Source organism: Lepidothrix coronata, unplaced genomic scaffold (genome assembly GCF_001604755.1).
Source record: "Lepidothrix coronata isolate B3197 unplaced genomic scaffold, Lepidothrix_coronata-1.0 Scaffold213, whole genome shotgun sequence".
Classification (NCBI taxonomy): Eukaryota; Metazoa; Chordata; class Aves; order Passeriformes; family Pipridae; genus Lepidothrix; species Lepidothrix coronata.
The window spans coordinates 1,014,206-1,031,321 of record NW_016690393.1 but is presented as its reverse complement, the minus strand read 5'-3'; the positions used below and the strand labels follow the sequence as shown (position 1 = coordinate 1,031,321).

At 44.2% G+C, this 17,116-nt stretch overlaps 1 protein-coding gene across 2 annotated transcripts in view; it reads right to left on the bottom strand.

Annotated features, from left to right (window-relative positions):
• Positions 1–12,520, bottom strand: part of MAP3K3 (mitogen-activated protein kinase kinase kinase 3) — a 40,594-nt gene extending 28,074 nt beyond the window's left edge. For both annotated transcript variants that reach the window (XM_017833337.1, XM_017833338.1), the window contains exons 1-4: positions 12,395–12,520; positions 5,691–5,812; positions 4,384–4,473; positions 1,504–1,544 (exon numbers count right to left, since the gene is read on the bottom strand). In XM_017833337.1, the coding sequence (XP_017688826.1) occupies positions 1,504–1,544; positions 4,384–4,473; positions 5,691–5,812; positions 12,395–12,398 (257 nt within the window). In that variant the 5' untranslated portion in view covers positions 12,399–12,520. The remainder of the gene's footprint in view (positions 1–1,503; positions 1,545–4,383; positions 4,474–5,690; positions 5,813–12,394) is intronic.
• Between the last annotated feature and the right edge of the window lie 4,596 nt (positions 12,521–17,116).

The window sequence follows — 17,116 nt, the reverse complement described above, 5'->3', positions numbered from 1 at the left end:
ACTGCACACCGCGCTGGGAGCGGGGAATTCGCCGGAGTGAAACTGCATAATTAGACTAACACACAATCAACCTTTTCATGTGAATGTTACTTCAGAAAAAAAACTCCTTTCTCCCCCCCTCCCCGAGCTCGGTGCCACCTGAAATGCACCCGGGTTGAAGACAGGCAAGATGAGAAGCTCGTGGGGACAGATTTTGCTGCTGAGTTCCCTCGTCCTGGCATGGTGTGACAAGGAACTGTGACATGGCACCCCCTGCCTCTGTTTTGCCCACACAAACCCCTGACACAGGAAGAAGATCTGGCTGACAAAGGAGGCAGCAGATCCCAGTGATGATCACTTCTAAAATTTCTCCCCAAGCACCAAAAGTCAGGGTTGTTTTAGGGACAGAATTCATGGCGTAGGATTTTAGCGAAAGCAACAGTTCAAGTTTTGAGGAAGATCACAAATTATTCTCCACTGCCTGCTTTGCCAACAAAGAATGCTTCTGCTTTCCTGATAAAAATCCCCAAATTTGACAAAGGAGGATACTTGAGGAGGAGCTTCAGCACCTCAGCCATAACCTTTGCTAGGACCAGGTAGGAGGATCCCTGCAGACAACTTGTGCTGTTGTACCATCAACACTAAATTTGCATTTTATCACGAAACCATGAACTACTTCATGTTGGAAGTAAATGGGAGAAACCAAAGGATTCCCATAGGATGGCTGTGAGGAGCAGCACATACATTCCTGCTTACAATCCAATTAATTTCCTCCAAAATAAGGGAACTGTAACCCATCATTAAGATCACTTTTTGCCCTCAGTGAGAGCAGACTCAAAGAGACCACAGGCAAGCTTGGAGCCTTCCTGTATGTCCACACACCACCACACAGCCATTAAATGTTTTGAGAGTTCCTCTCAATGCTATGGCAAGTAAGAGGCATTTTGAGACCTACTTTTAAATATCCAGGCAATTTTATCCATTGCAAACAATGCTGTAAAAACTGAAGCTGCTATTTCAGTTGTTTCTGGGTTTTTCTTGTAAAAGAATGTCTCTCAAAAAAGGAAATAACAAAGAAACTTTTACACCAATGAAAAAAAATCTTCCCTTGCTGTATCTGTTGCTCAATCACAGCAGGACAGTGATAGCAACAGGGCATCAGGAAGTGAGAAACTAGAAAAGAATGACACTGATTTGATCAGCTTCATTTGGTTTTAGTTAAATAAAACAAAATGGGAACATGTATGAAGTGAGACTTTCAGGCTGAATTTATTTCAGGCTGGACAGCTTTTTAATATCGCTGCAATTCACTTGCAAATAGATATTATGGAAATAAATCACTGTTTTATGACACGCCGATCTCTAAAAATAACCAAGTTGTGTGTGACCTGTTTGTTATGGCCTTCCCTGTGTGATTTTCGTTCAGGAAAAAGAAAAGTGAAGCCAACAAAATATTTAGCCCGAATTACTGATGACTGAACTGTTCTCGTAAGCAAAGAACCAGAGCACTGAAGGCCAACTCACCGTCGCTCCCCGTTGTGTTCAAACTTTATCCTGACATCATTCTGCAGGAGAAAGAACAAAAGGTGAGTGCACAGTCAAATTCTGCCACACAAATGCATCACAACAGGATTTTAATATGATTTTAAGTTTCTTGATGGAAGCTAAGGCAGACTGTGGAAACAAGTGGCCGGTATGTTTTTCAGAGAAACTGCCGAAGGAGAAAGGCAAGGAAAGGGGTAAAAAAAGGGGTAAAATTACAACAAAAGTTGTAATTTTTGTTAACTGTCACTGAAACAGAGGATACTTTTAAGGAAAATTAAAATACCTTGAACACTGCATGGTAAAAATCTGAAATTGAGTCCTAACTGCTCATTCATCTTAATTGAAGTTAATTTTCTTTGAGCACTCAAAGCAAAGATGGAAAAGAAGAGAGATACAGAGAATGTATACATTCTCTATTCTTATGCCTTCCTTTTATTCTTATTGTTTATTCTTATTCTGATTTCTATTTATTATTCTTATTCTTTATTCCTATTTGTTATTCTTCATTCTTAAGACATGGACTAAATCTCTGCTTTTGCAAAAATGCAGCCCCTGAAAACTCCAACTAAGTCACAAACAGGCTGATTCTGTGTCACCTTCTAAAGCTCCTCACCTGTCTCTGGATGGTTCAAAGCACAACCACACAACCTGTGCAGTCACTGCACACTCAGGAGATGCTCTGTGCCACAGAAGAGTCAACGTGCTGAACTTTCAACTCTGGACATCGAAGTTCAAATCCCAATTTAGGTCAGAAAGATAAAAATAAAAGGGAAAAATCTGCTCCGATAAGACTCCATAATTTCTGCTGCACAATTTATGTGATTGGAATAGATTAAGCCATCTGTGAAAGCCGCAGACAATAGGCAATCATACATCTAGGAACTTCAAAAAAATGTGGCCAGGAAATGCTCTTTAGCTGGAGGAAGTTTCTGGCAGGCCCAGTGGTCAAGAATTCAGTTCAAAGGGATGGGATTCCTGCAGCATGGATCAGGGAAAACGAGCTCCCCAATCCCAGCAACGACCCCCTGCAGGTGGGTAATTCACGTGTAACTTTAAAAGACAATTTTTTTAGATGTGGGAAGAGAAAGAACTTACTCTAGAATGACTCCAAAATGAAACAAACTCATCTGGATTGAGCAGTAAAGGAAAAACGCAGCAAACAGCACAGGAGCAGTATCCTATAAAAGATGCCCACCAGCCAACTCCTGATGAAACAGCTGTTCTTAGACATATTGGATGGAGGAATGATCCCTTTGGGTCAGGATTTTCAAAGAAGTAAGTTTGTTTCTTAGACATACTGGATGGAGGAATGATCCCTTTCTATCAGGGTTTCAGGGAAGTAAGGCTCTAGGTAAGGTTTTTTTAATGTTAGACTATTCTAAATAGCCCAGTCTAAGGGAACTAAACAGGACTGTTTGGATGAAATGGAATTCAAGTCATTTTTCAGATTAAATTTCTGACCTCAAGACGTGGTTTAGGTCCTGGAACAGCCAAGTAACACAGCTCTCATTAATTAAAATTAGACAACACTAAAAAGATCTTCAGGGCTCTTTGGAGACCTTTCTTTAACTTGCTGGTACCTGAGCAAACCAAAATCACTTTCTCAACTCCACTGCACACTTTGGAACCTGTAATTTGGAAGAAAGGGAAGGGGGATGGAATTTGGCACTTATCTCTTGCTGATTTTTCCATAAGGGATCAGACACTGGTCGCTCATGTCTATTTTTTAAAGATCTAAGAAAGGGTGTTCAAAGTGATCTCAGTGTTCACATTCCAGAGAGAAACTCGAGGAGTTAAGCTTTCCAGTGCTTTCAGTTTCTCTTGAAAGCAGTGAGCCCATCAATTTTTAAAGTAAGTCATATAAACTCTCCTAAGAGATGAGGAAAAAGGCAAATCCAAGTTCAGTGCCTCAGCGTTCCAGTATCATAAATCACGATTACAGGTTTTGATTTAAGACATCCCTGAGTTCCCGTTCAAAGCCATCCGGGGAGGATTTTTGTTCTGCTCCATCTACGGATTTGTCCAGCACATCCTAGGAAACCCCAGCTCCAGCTGAACGAGTAGATTACGAGCAGGCAAAGCGTAAGGAAGACAGACATGAACTTTAAAGCCTGCTCCTTAAGCCTGTAACAGGAATCAAACTGCAAAGAGTTATTTTACTGACACAGGCAACTTGTCCTGTTAATGTCAGTCTTACTGCCAGCAACTTGATCTAACTTTGTAAGACAGTAACAGACAAACAATTCCTGGCTGAAATTGCTGCTTTTGCTTTGAAGTATTTCATTTAAATGACATCCAGCATCTACTGACAGAGTAAAGAGTGATTTATTCTGTCCTTCCTTTCGACCAGAAAGTCAATACCAGAGTTTTGTTCATGAAAAAGTCTGTAGCAATGTGGAACAAACCTGGAGTGCTGCCTCCATCACTCACAGACTGCTTTGGGTGGGAAGGGGCCTCAAAGCCCATCCAGTGCCAACCCTGCCCTGGGCAGGGACACCTTCCACCAGCCCAGGTTGCTCCAAGCCCCGTCCAACCTGGCCTTGGACACTTCCAGGGATCCAGGGGCAGCCACAGCTTCTCTGGGCAACCTGTGCCAGGGCCTCCCCACCCTCCCAGGGAAGGATTCCTCCCCAGTATCCCATCCAACCCTGCCCTCTGGCAGTTTAAAGCCATTCCCCTTTGTCCTGTCACTACACTAAAACATGTACCCCCTGTAACATCAGGGCAGAGCCGGGAAAGAAAAGCTTTTCCAGCCTCCCACACCTGCTTAAAGGAATCCTACAAAGGTCACAGCACACAGTGGTAAAACCCACACATAATTTATAACTGCTGATAGAGAAATAAAGCCAGTTTTCTCACCGGAATTTTTTTTTCTTCCACTGCAGAGGCACACTGGTTTGTTATTGCAGGGCTGCCCAGGAGGGGGGGACTGCTGGCATTGTGTTTTTTCTTTAAAAGGAATAAAATCATTTTTAAAAAACGGCAAGTTAAAAATGTTTACACTTGGTAAATTTTTTTAGCTGATCAGACCAAACAACATCACAAACACATGTGTGGGGGGAAGGCAGGATACTAAGATATGCAAATCATCAAATACACACACACACACATATATTTGTATATATAAAAAAACCCCATAACTTTACATATATATCCTTATGTATAGCTTTTAATTTTATATAGATAAACCAATATAAAATATATACTATTTTAATATCATTTATACATTATCTAAAATTATATTTATTCTAGTATATATTTTGATTGTATTAATTAATATAATTATATTATAACATTAATTAGTAATATCATTATATTTCTATTATATTAGAAAATTATTTATATATAATACATAGTATATCTACTATATTTAATATAGTAGATATATACTATATATAATATAGAAATTAATATATAACTATATTTAAATAAAATATAATATACAACAGTATACAATATATAGTATATATAATAATATAACTATATTTAATATATAAATTAATATATAAAATATAGTATATCTACTATATTTAATATAGTAGATATATATTTTATACAAATTAGTATACATCATAATAATTATAATATATATTAACATATAACTATATTTATATATAAATATAATATACAATAGTATATAATATATAGTATATATAATAACATAACTATATTTAATATATAAATTAATATATAAAAATATAGTAGATCTACTATATTTAATATAGTAGATATTATATATTTTATACATATTAGTATACATTATAATAATTATAATATATATTAACATATAACTATATTTATATATAAATATAATACACAATAGTATATAATATATAGTATATATAATAACATAACTATATTTAATATATAAATTAATATATAAAAATATAGTATATCTACTATATTTAACATAGTAGATATTATATATTTTATACATATTAGTATACATTATAATAATTATAATATATATTAACACACATTATTAATACATATTATATATTACATTTTATTATAGATATGAAAATAAAACTTTTCCATATTTGCCACACAGCCTGAGCAGGATGAGGGAGTTAATCCTGTCAGAAGCAGAGGCAGCAGATCCTCTGTCCCTTCTGCCCCCAGGCCCCCATTTCCCCATTTCAGGGGCTCACTCAGTGGCCCATTACCTGTTTGTTGGTGTGAGCAGTGTCTTTATTCTTCATGGTATCATACCCAGGCAGCCTGTGACGTCTGCTCATCTGGAGAGCCACCAGGTCCTTCATGATGGATTTCAAGGCCTCCTGTTCATCTGCGAGGCACAAGAATTGTTGGAATAAGTGGCCTGGGTGAGCATCAACTGTGACACTTCTTGGGGAACAACAAACCTTTTCAGGGTCTTTGCAAAGACACTGTGATTGTGTTTAGTCACAGAAAGCCCAGACTAACAGAATATCATGAAGTAGTAAACAAACAGATAAATTTTAAGTCTCTTGTCCAATGTCACAGAAAGATCAGAATAAATATGCCCAGCCCCTAATTGTGTTTAAAAGCCTTCACAACAAACAGTACAACCTGAGCAGATCTGCTAGATCATCAGAGGTCATTTAGGAAGGGCAAACTGATGTGCTTCTGCCAAGGAAAACCTGGTAAAAACCTGTTCTTTCCCACTTTATATCCTGCTAACTCTCAATTCTTGCTTGTTAGCAGAACAAACCACAGCCAGCAGAGAGAGAAACGAAAACCCGGGCGAAGAACCATCCTGGAGTATCCCTGAACACAAATCCACTCGCACCGATTGCCCCAACACGTTCCTCTCTTCCCTCAGAACAAGCTGATGGGACAAAATTCAAACCTTTTTATGAGATTTCAAGACGAAATTTGATTTGAGCAGGTTCAAATCGTCCAGCACTGAGAACACTGTCTGCTGGCAAAGTGCAACGCAGCAGGTTCAATTCAAGGCTTCTTGCCTTGCAGGAGAACACAAACACACACTGAGTTTTTTCTTGTATGTACTACTGACTAAAAATTACTTTCTGAAGTGAACATTCCTGATATAACCGATTTAATGTGTTCTCTCCCATTGCCTGTCAGTTTTGAGGAGAGAAGTGTATTTATTTAGCAGAACTTCGTATGAAATCTATAGAGAAAAGAAGACATATAAGGGGGGAAATGCTCAGTAACTGTGATGGATGGTGCAAAAAGGTCTAAAAGCCACAGAAAAGAATCCTTTGCTTTAGCAAGGACAATGATCTCAAAGTCTTTGAAACTGGAAAAGGTAAAAGAAGTTGCCATGTGAAGTTTTGTCCAAAATGGGACTGCACTGGCCACTGTGCTCCAGGCACTGCCACGACCAACAAAGCAGCCTCAGATGCCTCCCTTTGCTCCTGGCACAGTCACCTGGTGTCTCACACAGCAAGACTCAGAGAGTTTTCAGGGATAGTGTTGTTTCCTTGGCAAATAATACACCCAGTCAAATCCTTCCTGATACTGAGGCATTCTTTAGGCATGAAATGTGAAGCAGTGATTTGATCAGCTCTGAACATCCCCACCAGAATCTGCCCTTTCCAAATGAGTCTGGGTGGACTTGGTCACTAGTTTTGAATGTAAAGTTGCTTGTTTTTTTTTTTTCTTTTTGGATAATTGGAGCTTTTGGAAGTGATGTGAGCCCCATAAGTTATCACAGCCCTACTCAGATGACAGTGTGTCGGGTGTGCAGTGCTTGAAATGCACAATTCCCCCCGAAGTCCCCAATCACTTGGAGGAGTTTGAACTGAAATGAGCATTTTTGAAGCTGATTTGTAAACAACTGGAACTTCATTTTAACAATCCACCACGGCTGAACACTCATTCCTGATTCGTGGCACTGGTCTGATGGGTAATGGTTTGCATTTGGAAGAGCTGTCCTGGGAACAGCTGCTGAACATTAAATGATGGACTGACTCGCATCTGTATTTCTCTGTACAAGGGACTCACTGGGACTATTTGTTTCTTCAATTTTATGTCATGTATTTGTTCGTGAGTGTCTCCAAAGCAGCCAGTGTATGTTTTATGCACAGACTGGCTTCATAATTAATCAGTGTCTCAATAACAAACCAGATTTTCGCAATGCTTGAAGATGACAGATGTGGGACATGTACAGCCTGTGGAGCAGCCAGGGAGCAAATGCTACTAAAAGCAAAATGGGGGAAAAAATATACCTATTTGTAAGGAAGAAACACCTAAAGAAGTCCCAGGGAGAAGTCACTCTAATGATATCTTTGGTACAACGAATAGTTTCTGTCCAGGTCTGCTTTAGCTTTCATAGGATCACAGAATCATAGGGTAGTTTGGGTTGGAAGGGACCTCAAAGCCCATCCAGTGCCACCCCCTGCCATGGGCAGGGATACCTTCCACCAGCCCACGTTGCTCCAAGCCCTGTCCAACCTGGCCTTGGACACTTCCAGAGATCCAGGGGCAGCCACAGCTTTTCTGGGCAACCTGTGCCAGGGCCTCACCACCCTCCCAGCCAACAATTCCTTCCCAATATCCCATCTAACCCTGCCCTCTGGCAGTGTTAATCCATTGCCCCTTGTCCTGTCACTCCAGGCCCTTGTAAATATTCTCTCTCCATCTTTCCCGTTGTCTCCCTTCAGGTACTGGAGGGCCACAAACAGGTGAGTCCTAACTCAGTCCAGAGACTACCCAAGTTCTGAGGTACATCCTCTGTGGACTTCAGACTCTACTACCAAAGCCCAGAAACATCAAGCCTGGGCCAGACTATGGAGGGGAAGAAACCTCCCAATGCATCTGCAGAAGGTGTTAATTAGAGTAAAACTCTTAAAAAAGGAAAGCAGAGCAGAGAAAGTAAAAAAAAATCAGAGTCAAAACCCACCAAATCTCTGCTGTCCAAGACAAGCCAAACGAGACAATAACCACATTGTGGCAGTGGAGAAGGGAGAGCACTCCTTGAAATTCCAACTGCATGTAAAAGAAGCGAGGAGTGTCAGTAACACAACCAAAGCAAGAGGCTGCTTTTTGAGGAGCACATCAGCCAAAGGAAATAATTGCTGGGATCTATCTCAGCACTAAGTAACCCCTTGTGGGAGGAAAACGTGAAAAAACAGTTGTGAATGAAGCTAAAGTTCCAGGTAGGTAACAGCACAACTTTTTCTTTAAAAAAAAAAAAAAAATGTTTCCAACTTCACATTTAACCTCTTACCTTCCTGGAGTGTCTCCAATTTACTTGTATTCTTCGATTTGGATTGATATTAAGCACAGCCTTGGAGTCATCTGGCAGACAAAGGCTATAACTGTGCACAACAAAATACTACAACCTATGGATTGGCATATCCCTGGAGTTCCTACCACCCAAAACACACCGGGAAGAGCTGGGATACAAGTTTTCCACTACAGTGCAGTTTGGGTTTGGCCAGATACCAGGAGGATGAAGAAGAGCTTGTGTTGGCAGCACTCCTCTGGGCAAGAAGCAAACCAGCTATGAAAGCAGTTTATAACTGAGGGCTCATGACAAGAAATCAAGTCAAAGAATATGTCTGTGAATAAGAATTCGCCCCCAAACAATATCATCACTGGGAAATCAGGATCAACGCTCACAATGGTTGGTTACAGGTGTTTGATCCCAAATTCCAGGCTGTGTGGAGTCTCCCAGTGACTCATTGGTGTGAGGAACTGGGCACGGAGGACAGGCATCCAACCAACTGTGTGTCTCTTAATACAGATTGCAGCTTGGTACGGGGAGAATTCATTTATTAGCTGAGGTAACTTGTGAATTTACAATCTATTAGACTCCTAAGGGCAGTACCTGGAAGCACCAGAGCTCAAGGAGTGTTTGGACAACACTCTCAGGCACAAGATGGGACTGCTGGGGTGTCCTGTGCAGGGCCAGGGGTTGGACTGGATGATCCTTGTGGGTCCCTACTAACTCAGGATATTCCATAATTCTATAAACCCCAGTTAGTGCCCTGCAAGGTCACTGCAAACTCACTTTCCTCTGTGCCAAAGCTGAAATCTTACTGATCTCCACAAAACTGGAACAGTTAATGTTCTGTCAGAGGTGATGGAACAGGTTCAGGTGAGTTTGAATCTTATTATACAGCTTTTAGTAGGTTTTAGTACCAAACCATATATGCTGTAATTCATCCCTGTGTTGATGAGAGAGGAAATGACAGAGTATTTATCTTCTAAAAACATGAAGTTAAATACTGATCTGAGGTTGTGTAGGGAAAAAATCATCTCCAGTTAGGACAGCACTGTGATGGATTTAATGCTGAGAAGCATGAATACTTCTTTATTTCCCTCAAAACAGAGGATTTCCATAGACTGACTTGGAAAAGCACATGGAGCAACATTACATTAATCACACAATACAGAAGTTGCTACAAATGAAAACGAAGCAATTCTTGGAGTGCACTGAGAGACCCTGTTTTGCCTGGTCTCCAGTAGGTCTGGGAAACACAGTTCTGCTTTGTGCGGGAAAGATGTTGTCCAGGAAATGCTTTTCATGTTTTAAAAACTACACTCGAGGATTTTTATAACATCGATAAAAGCGAACTGCTGCTCCCAGAGAAAGCTATTCCTCTCCATAAAGCATTTATTTCAACGAATCCCTGGCTTCTTACACAGGTCTGAGCGAGTCAGAAATGGAAACACTTTTGAAAATAAAATCAAAAAAAATCAAAAAAAATCACAAAGTTCAAACAGCAAAAGCATCTGCCCATGGGCAAAACCAGGAAGTCTGTGAACCCCTCTAACCCAGGATGCTGTTTTATTTAGTGTGATAATGATGCCACATTAGTTTAGAAGGGAAAAAAAGTGAATAAATCTCTGTTATCTACCCCCACAACAGCAAAGTTGGTTGGGGCAAGCCATTGGCAGATCCAGGGGCAACAAGGAAATTTCACACAAATTGGGTCCATGAAAAAAATCTTGGAAAGTTTCATTTTGAGTCCTTTGCCGTGGGCAGTTTTAGTGGTACCAAAACGCTGTTCTGCCCCATTTTTAGGAAATCACAAGTGACTGGTTTGTAGAGTGAGATGAAAAATCAGAGACTGCCACAGACACGGGACGTGGGGGATATATTTAGGGTCCCTCTTCTCACCCAGAAGTTAAAGGAAAAGACTGGGATTTGGGATTTGAGCCGCAGCTCTGTCCCTCCCCCCGGTGTCACTGAGCTGTGGCCATGGGTGCGTGTGTGAGCCAAGGGAAGGAAGTGACACAGGCAGGAAAACCGAGCGGATCGAGGGAACGCCAGGACGGAGCGGGGCCTGCCCAGCGCCCACCCCGCACTGCTCGGCCCTCCCGGCACAGGGACCTCCTGCTTCTCCATAGGAGAAGCAAATATCTGTATTTTAAAGCCTGCCAAGGAGGTGTCTGGAGGGAAGTAAACCTCAGGGATTGCCCTGGAGGTGCGAGGTTGGAGAATCACTCCAGGTGAGTTCCAGCAAACTGTGACACCAACCACCCCACGTGTCCTCCAGAGCGGGTCATGAAACACAAGATGCAAGAAAAGCAGAGCACGATACAGCCCACTGTCCATTATTAATTAGATCATGTGATCACAACTGCCTAATAAACTCGGATTTTTCCCATTGTAAGGGACCTGCAGCTGTGCCATGACACACACGATGCTGTGGTGGAGCAGCCCATGAAATTGTACTTTTTCATTCTGCACTCACGTGTTTACAAACACGCATTCAGCTGCCATTGGAAAATGCTTCCATGGAAATCCAACCTCTTCCTTCTCAACAATTTTAAGCTTATGAACCACCTGCCTGGTTCTGTAGAGGAGGTACAGAGAGATAATCCCGTGCCTCTCTTTATAGCAGAGAATTCTAGTGATGGACCTGCACAGATCTGTTGTCTTTACCAAATCAAACCAGAGCACAGAGGGATTGAAGTTGTTGGAGTTTAGCTCTGAGCAACATTTGCAATGCTTTATGAATTCGAAATATAAGAACTATTTATGCATACAGACTAAATGAAGGACAGGCTCAGAAAACTAAACTTGGTTGTAGGGAAGAAACACTAAAGTTGTAGCCCATGAAGCCAGGAAACTCCACACTTACAACAGGAGTAACTCCCTTGCCCATATGCAGATATGAATAAGTTCTGGTTCAGACGAACCATGAATTTAATTCTAGCATGAGACCTCTCTTTAAACTTAAAGGGGAATTAGGAAGCACAACCCCCCTCTCTATAAGCAGTTTTTTATACAGGACATAGAGTCCAAATCCAAATTAATTCCAATTAATCAATTAATTTCAGTCATGGCAACTCCTCGCAGCAACATTTTCCTCTTGAAAAATTAAAAGAGTTCCTCCAACTCCTCTGCTTGTTTTTACGTGTTGCTGCCTGGGCTGAGAACGGCAAACAAGAATTCAGTGGAAGCCCCATAAAGAAAATACTATTCTGATGGACTCTCAAGCCACAATTAACACCAAAAACTCCCCCAATTAATCCGAAGCCCATCAACTCCCGTCCCAAGAAGAGCCAACCTGACTCCGGGAGGCTGCAGGAGCTCCCCGAGCCCGACCGGGCCAAGTTCAGCAAAGCCCCGGGGCAGCAGGGGAGGGGGCGCGGTGCTCCCGCAAACACACCATGTTTTTACCATTTTAACCAAATCCTTGACCCCCCCCCACCATTTCCCGGCGGCGCTGCCGGTGCCGCGGTAACACCGCGGGCAGCGCGGCCGCGGCAGGTCCCGTCCGGCCCCTCCGCCCGCTGCGGGGGCCGCGGCAGGTCCCGGCCCGGCCCGGGCCGCACCGGGGGCAGCGGAGCCGCGGGGACCCCCCCCTCCATCCCGGAGGGCGCATCGCCCCCTCCCCTCCCCGCCTGCCCCACCCGGCCCGTGAGGCGGCCCCGGTTCCCCGCGGCCTCCCCGCCGGTTGCTCACCCATGTCTGCGGGCGGCGGCGCCGCGGGCGGCGGGCGCTGCGGGTCGGCGCTGTCACCGCCGCGGCTCCATGGCGGCCGGGCCGATGGCGGGGGGAGGGAGGGCTCAGAGCCGCCGCGGCCGCCACATTCCCAGGCCCCGCGCCACCGCCGCCGCCGCCGCCGCCTCCTCCTCCCGGCGGGCGCGCTGCGGGCGGGGCGCGGGGGGTCGGCGGTGCCTCACGGCCCGTCCCGGGGTCCCCTCGCGGGGTCCCCTCACGGTCGGTGCCCCCCCCCCCCCCCCGCCGGCACAAACAAACCCGCTCGGCGGCCGCCGCGCACCCGCCGCCGCCGCCTCCTGCCAATCACAGCGGCACGCGCCGCCCGCCCGCCAATCAGCGCCCGCCCGGCGGCGCCGCGGGCCAATGGGAGCTCGGGGAGGCACAGGCCCGCCCCGCCCACCCCGCTGCTGTCAATCACCCGGTTCGCTGGGGGCAGGGACACGCCCCCCTCGGCCGCCCGCCGGTCACGCCCACGGGGCTGTCAATCAAAGTGATTGACGGCGGCCCCGCCACGCCCCCTCGGCCGGGTCCTAGAGCCCGGTGTTAAACTCAGCTTAATTAGCGAACTGTGAATTATTAACGGAGCTTAATCAATCCTTTCCCAATCTCAATATATTTAGCACTGACGCACGAAGCGATTTATCAATGGTAATTCCGAATCTATGATATCTGTCTATTTTTGAACTTTGGGGTAATAAACTATTTTTGACTTTGGGAAACTGTCTCGGTGGAAGTTCTGGGAGAGACTCTTGAACATCAAATCCGGGCTCCTAAGGCCACAACTTCCAAGTGTCCTGGAGGAGGGACAGGCCCCGAGCTCTCTGACCCTGCTGGTTTCTCTCCTCACGAGCAGAGCTTGGCAATGAGTTTAATTGCTGCTTTCAAAGCACCTTTTTAAGAGGGGAAAAAAACCCCAAACCAAACCCAGCCCAAGAGTGATAAAAAAGCCCCCAAAAATCTGAAAGCAACATTCTTTTGGTGTCCAAAAAAAAAAAAAAGTGATACAATTACCCAGAGCATCACCCAGGGCATCTGTGGCAAGAGATTTCCAGGAGCTGTTCTAATAAGGTCCTGTTACCATCAAACCTGGACTTTGTCTCCAGGCCCATGGGTCACCCCCACTCCCCCAGGGTCTGAAATAAGTGACAAATGTCAAAGTAGCAGAACAAACAAACAGATTTTCTGCTTTTTAAGCCTTCAAACCCCCTGTTTCATTTCCTCCACAGTCATGTTTCTAAGCCCTGCAATCACACACTGTGTCTGCTAAAATCAAGCTCTGGCTCCAACCTGCAGCAGTGACCTCCAGCCTGGTGTGTTTAGAGTTCAGCACTTCCTCCCCTTTCATTTAGGAGTTTATCTTAATAAGAAAGTGTTTTTGCTCTCAGGAGTGGAACTGCTGACCTGCCACATTCACTCACTTGATGATGATTTTTTTCAGCTTTAGCATTTTGCTTTGACCAGCCAATTTGAACACAGAGACCACAAGCAGAGTATATTATTGCTAAAGAAGTGACACCAAATACAAACAACTTTGAGGAGGAAAACCCCCCAAACAAACCAAACACAACAGATTTTCACAGATTTTAGGGCAAAGGGCTGATTGGCCAATCTAACTCAGGAATTCTACTCAAAATTCATAGAATCAGGAATGGTTTGGGCTGGAAGGGACCTTAAAGATCATCTTGCTGCACTCCCCTGCCACGGGCCGTGTTTAAATCAAATCATACCTTCTAAAGTGACATCCAGCCTCCAGCTGCTCTTTCCCAGCTCCTGCTCCCATCCCACCTGTGGGCTGATGTTTTCACAGTGTCTTTTCCACAAAAGGAACAGCAGAAGGGGTTTGTTGTTCTAAAAAGAAGCCCAGCCCTGGTTCCCTGGGGCGGCCAGGGCCACCCTGCTGCTGGGAAACCCACCTCGAGCAGATGTTTTAGCAGCTGCTTTTCAAGCTGGCAAAGGTCTGGCAGCAAGTGCAGGGCTTTGGGAGGGTTTTCTTTTGCTCACAAACAACACAGCAGCAATGTCACAGGGGTTACAGCAACTGGATAAGCCACATTTCTTCTCCAGCCAGGAGAAGGGAACTAGATTGGAGAGGGAAATGGCTCAAAGGTGTGGGCAAGTGAAGGAATCTAAACCCGTACACCAGGAGGAATTTGGGACTTAGCCAAAGCATGACAGCATTGTGTGTGATATCAGGGATTTTTTTGTATTTTTTTTAAGTGTCTAGATGGGGTAATAGAAAGATCTCATGGTGTCATACCAGGTAGACATGGAAATAGGTGAAGGAATGCTTTGATCCACAGATTGAGCCTCGGAGAGGAAGAAGCTGTGGGAAAAGCCAATAATCTGACTTTGAATCATGGAATATCCTGAGTTGAAAGGGACCCACGAGGACCATCCAGTCCAACCCCTGGCCCTGCACAGACACCCCAACAATCCCCCCCTGTCCCTCAGAGCGTTGTCCAAACCCTCCTGGAGCTCTGGCAGCCTTGGGGCCGTGCCCACTGCCCTGGGGAGCCTGGGCAGTGCCAACCACCCTCTGGGGGAAGAACCTTTCCTGAGATCCAACCTGACCCTGCCCTGGCACAGCTCCAGCCCTTCCCTGGCCCTGTCCCTGCTCACCCAGAGCAGCTGTCCTGCTTTGGGCAGAAGGTTGGACTCCATGACTCCCATAGATCCCACTCTGAAGTTCCCATCTCAAAACCAGGCTGATGCTGTGAGTGTTGACACTTCTCTTTCTCTTTAGTCCCTCCTGTCCTATTGCTTTGATGCCAGGAAAGCATTTCTAATTTTTTTTGTCTGTTCTATCCCATTTCCATGCCCAGCTTGCAGCCATTTGTTTCCATGTCAAGATTATCCTTTTAATTAAGTAATACTTCCCTCTTCCCTGGAATTGTCTCTCTAAATACATCACGAAGATAATCATATCTCCTTTCAGGTTTCATTGTAATAGAAATCCAGCCACTCTCCCTTCATAATAACCTTTGTATTTGTGGTATCTTCCTGGTAGCTTTTTGCCCCTGTTCCAGTTTGAACTCCTCTCTCATTTGACAGCATCATCAGTGATCTTGGAACCACTTTTTGACATTCTTTTTCACAGCTTCATGGTGGCTCATCACTATCCTTTTTCAACCACTAAATCCCAGTTTCCTCTCCTCACTGATTCCCAAGTAAAACACTCTCAGTATCCCTCACAAATTCCTCCTTGTCCCTAAATTCCCAGCCTGCTACATTTAATCTCATTTCTATTTCTCACTCTTCAAAGTCATCAGATCTCCAAGATATTCCAGTTCCTTCGAATTACTGAAGCCTCACACTTTTGTTCATCACCAAATTTGATTTTAATTCTCGCTTTTTGTGCCAAGGTCATCATAAAAAGGCTTTTCCTAAGAGAGGGAAGAGCCCACCCCACGCCCTGGCAGGGAGGAATTTAATATCAATTCTCCACTGCACCAGCCCTGATTTCAAACCACTCCATCATCACCTTCCCATTTGATATTTTTGTCTATCTTGCAGCTCTTACATGTTTGCACATAAAATTCTCAGCTGAAGTCCTGTTAAGTGGGACTGATTCCATGTCCTTCATGGAGAAACTCAGTTTATTTAAGTCCAAGAGATATTAGAGCAGCGAGCTGCAGCCTGTGACAGGAGCCAGGAGCTCCCAGCAGATGGTAGGAGACACCCACCCTGGAGAAACTCACTCTTCCCATCCCCAACTGCCCGGGGTGTCTGGATTTCACTGAAGCTTCCCCCCCTCCCCTCTTCCTTCAAATTGAAAATAGAATGATTTGTCCTTAACAGCTCGTCACTTCACCCACCTGTCAAGGCTAATGTGTAAAGCAACAATTTTATCTGCTGGTTTCCCCATTTTCCAGACATTCTCCCATCACTATCTACATGAAGTGCCATCAGGACTTTTTTTCTGGACCACTACAGACCCTCACACCCTTTTTTCCCCCCCCTTACAAGCTGGTAGATCCTTGCTGAGCAGGAATCCAACTTTCTACCAAAATAGGCGCCCCTATTTTGTGTAACTTGAGAAAAAAAAAAAGTGTAATTCTTTTTCCACCTTAATGCTGTACTAGTTTTGTGCATAATCACAGAATCCCAGGATGGTTTGGGATGAAGTGGAGTTTAAAGATCACCAGTGCCACCCCCTGCCATGGGCAGGGACACCTTCCACTAGCCCAGGTTGCTCCAAGCCCTGTCCAACCTGGCCTTGACCTTCCAAAATTGCAGCTTTCCAGCAGAGAAGTTTCACTCCTGTAAACAGCAGCTACAGAACATACTTAACTCTCCTATTTATTCAGATTGTTTGAGGCCATTTAATGTAAAATCATCAGTCAAGACGTTCACGGAGACTCTCCAGCAGCTCCTACATTTCCAGGCAGTCGCCCATTTGTTTGAAAAGAACTTTATAGAGGCCTACTGGTTTAATGCTGTCACGCAGCATCAAGGAAGAAAAGGAAGTGTAATCCCTATTTTAGGGATTTAAGGGCATTGCACAGAGAGACAGTGACTCGTTAAAACTTACACAGGAAGTCTGGAGTAGACCTTTGGGATTTAACTCCTGGCATCTTCCCCCAGTGTCTTAATCACTCTGCCATCGTCTTATTTGCTATTTTGGTAGTATTTCCATTTGCTGAAGTGTACCTGACTCAAAGAGCCTCTTTTCCTTGCTATCAG